Source organism: Emiliania huxleyi (assembly GCF_000372725.1).
Source record: "Emiliania huxleyi CCMP1516 unplaced genomic scaffold EMIHUscaffold_51, whole genome shotgun sequence".
In the NCBI taxonomy this organism is placed as follows: domain Eukaryota; phylum Haptophyta; order Isochrysidales; family Noelaerhabdaceae; genus Emiliania; species Emiliania huxleyi.
This window is the reverse complement of record NW_005198167.1, coordinates 37,697-41,011: the sequence shown is the minus strand read 5'-3', so window position 1 is coordinate 41,011 and position 3,315 is coordinate 37,697. Positions and strand designations below refer to the sequence as shown.

Below are 3,315 nucleotides of genomic sequence, written 5' to 3'. Positions count from 1 at the left end.
TCACGCCCTTTCGGGAATACGTAACCACGGTGCGTGTACGTCACTTGCCAGTCCAAATGCGTCGCATTACGCAGCCCGTCGAACGCCTCCCCCTTCAAAAAAATAGAAGACGTCAATACATACACGTAATCATCGCGTGCGTGACGGTGCGATGGCCCTGTGGTTGCCTCATACGTACCACGTGTGTCACGTATACGGATTATGGATCTCAGCCGGTGCGCCGCGGCCCGCGGGGGGGCGGGGCGTCTTCGACGTATCACGTATCCGCATTACGCATACGTCTTTTTCACCGCGAGCTTTGCCCGGGGGATGGTACAATGGCCCGCGCGGCGGGTGCCTTACGCGACTTACGTACCACGGTCACGTTTACGGATTAGGTATATTTCGCCCCGGGGGCCCCCGAGCCCCCCCCCCCCCCCCGCTTGTACGTATCACGCATACGCATTACGTGGATTTGCATCGCGCGTCGGGTCGCCGCGGTTGGGCGGGCAGTGAGGGAGGCCTTGCGATGCGACATGGATGTCATGGAGGCGATTGCCTTTGGGCATCAAGTCGGCGATGCCTGTGATTTTTTTCTGCGCGTTTGACTCGCATGTGGAGCTTTGGCGGCGGTCTCGGGCACGGACGGCGCGCGTCGGTTGCGCAAGGCGTTACTCTCGAAACTCGTCGTCGACGACGCAAATGGTGCTCGAACTCCCCGCGGCCCGAACCGGTGCCTGCCTTCCGGGTGTCTCGCGCCGAGCGGGGGGGGGGGGGAAAGGATGAATCTCTTCCCAAGAGCACCACTCTTGGAGCGCCGCCACCACGACGGCTCTGCGACGGCTCGAACCCGCTAAGCCATCCCGCAAGCGGGATGGCCCGCCACTCGAACCCGCAAGCGGGCGTACGAACCGCGAGCGGCTCGCACTCGTGGCACGCAGGCGTCGAGAGACGGCGCCGGGGCTAGGCGACCGAAGAGAAACATCGCAGCCTGCTGAACGCGATCGCACATTTGCTACTGATCCAAAAGACCGTGAGCGGGGACGAGACCGCCGCTCTCGTTCACGAAGAGACATCGTGAGCGTCGACGAGAGAGGAAGCATGTCCGCCCTCTGAGGCGGCAGTCCGAGTCGAGGAGGCACGCGCCCGACCATCCTCGCGGGTGTGGGTGGCCTTCTCGGCCCGCTATACTAACCCTAAAGCCGTAAGTCGGCCCTTCCTCGTGGCCGGCTTCGGAGGCCCCGGCCACTACGGTCGCGCAATAAATAACAAAAAAACGTCCCATAAGCTCGGGTGCTCTCAATCGTGGTCAGTACAACGACAATGGCAGTGAAGTACCAAGAGACACCTTCTCCGCCGACAGTCAAACAGTTCCCTCGAGGTCTCACAGGACCCAACACAGCAGGTTGCAGAGGCGCGCGGGCCTCGCCCCGACCCCTCGCCCGTTCGCGTCGGCGACGGGAGAGGAAAGGAGAGGCGGCCGAGCAGGCGAGGCCGGCAGTCATATCCCCTCACACATGAAGATGGCTCGCACGATGCTGACTAGAGTCTAGGCCCGAGGAGGACCTTTGCAGCTGTCGCGCGTGCCGGCGGAGTGGCGCTGCGTGGAGGCACGGCGGGGCGGATTGGGGCCGACGAATGCTCCACACACTTCAGTCCGCTCACGCCGTCGGGCGGCGGAAGAGCATGTTGGCAATTAAGTCACATCCGCGGCCGCACGTCGATCACCTCGTACGCGAGCCCCCCCTCGACCGTCACCGTCTCGACGTCGCCCGTCGGCTCCAGGTACGTCAGCGGCGGGAAGAGGAACTCCGCCTCGCCGGGAAAGGCGGAGAGGAAGCAGATGTCGGGGCCGCGTTGCATGAAGGACTCGGTAATAAGTCGCAGCAGCACCGACGTGCTGCTCGCCGAGTAGCGCATCGCCACGCTGAGGTCGGACGTGGTCGACATGGGCGCCAGCTCGGTGCCACCTTGCGCCATAAAATCAGCCGGCGCCGTCACGTCTTTCATGCCGCGGTAGAGATAGACGCGGCGCATCGCCGTCTTGCCCGAGTTCTGATCCGCCTCCACCGCCCGCAGCTTGCCGAGGGCGTCGCGAAGCAGCGCCACCGTGACCGGCAAATGGTGCGGCTCGCCGCGCTCGAATCGCGCCTTGTCACGGAGCGGGTTGTTGATCGAGCGGAACGCCTGCGGTCAGGGAGAAGGTGAGAGGGCAAGAAAGGATCGAGATCGCGGGAGAGGGAGAAGGGGGTGCCTGCGTTGTGTAGAGGCGAAGTGCGACCACGTGCGCCTCGGTCAGGTTCGCGTGCCGCGCGCTCGCGTGGGAGACAAAGTCCTCCAGCCGCATCCCACGCACCGCGCCGCTGCTGTCAGTCACGGTGCGGCACGCCATCACCCTGCCGCGCTCGTCGCAGTCGCGCTTCAGCCCGCCTTGATAGGTGCGGTCGCTCGAGCCCGCCTCGGCGTGCAGGATGTAGCTTAGGCACTCGCGGTCGTCGTCAGTTCCGCCGGCGCTCACCTCCCGCACGATGGCGGCGGTGCCCTCGAGCAGCCCCTGCGGAACAACTTCTGGCGCCACGCACATATAGTGCTCGATCCCCAGTGCCGCCTGTGCTGGCCGGCCAAACACGAGCTCGCTCGGCAAGGTGGCGAAGCGGTTCTCTTTGGTGGCTGCAGAGGCGATGAGTATCGTCTCGAGGCCACCGTCGAGTGAAGCGACGGCCTCGAGCATCATGTCGCGGAGCGACGGCCTCTCCACTGGTGCTTCGCCATGCGGGGTCTTGCGGCAGCTGTGGCCGCGGCGCAACAGCACAAAGAAGATCACGACGAGTAGGACGATGGCTCCCGCGGCGACGCCCCCCGCGATGGCGCCGACGGGCGCGCTTGCCTCGCCGCCGGTTGTTTGGCCTTGTGCACTCTCCCACTCTCTCAGACAGACGTCCCGGTTTGGAGCTCCGCAGCACGGGGCCGTAGGTTCGCAGACGGTGATCGTCGGTGGGCCGCATGCGAGGTCTGCAGCGGAAGTTGTCTCCTCCTCAATCATGTGGATCACGCCCTCGCCGACAAGCCCTGTGGGAGCAGATATGATGAGAGTGAGGTCCAGGTTAGTCGCGGCATCGCAGTCATCCGAAAGCCTCCGCCCAGAGACTGCTGCTGCGAGGTTGCAAGCTGGCGTGGGCGGTGATGGCGCTTCGTGAAGCGGCGGGAACGCGAGGGCCGGGACACAATCGCCAGTAGCGAGGTTGCTCTCAACCTCGATCTCGCGGCAGGTTTGTGCTCCGACCTGGGTCAGGTTCACGAGCAGCGAAGCACGCTCCTCGTCGCACAGGCCGTAGT

At 64.6% G+C, this 3,315-nt stretch overlaps 1 protein-coding gene across 1 annotated transcript; it reads right to left on the bottom strand.

Annotated features, from left to right (window-relative positions):
* Positions 1-1,680: 1,680 nt before the first annotated feature.
* Positions 1,681-3,022, bottom strand: EMIHUDRAFT_211954 (hypothetical protein; the record flags this gene model as incomplete). The annotated part of the gene is made up of 2 exons (XM_005766403.1): positions 1,681-2,166; positions 2,264-3,022. 2 exons carry the CDS (start codon positions 3,020-3,022, stop codon positions 1,681-1,683), a joined length of 1,245 nt encoding a protein of 414 aa, XP_005766460.1.
* Positions 3,023-3,315: the final 293 nt, after the last annotated feature.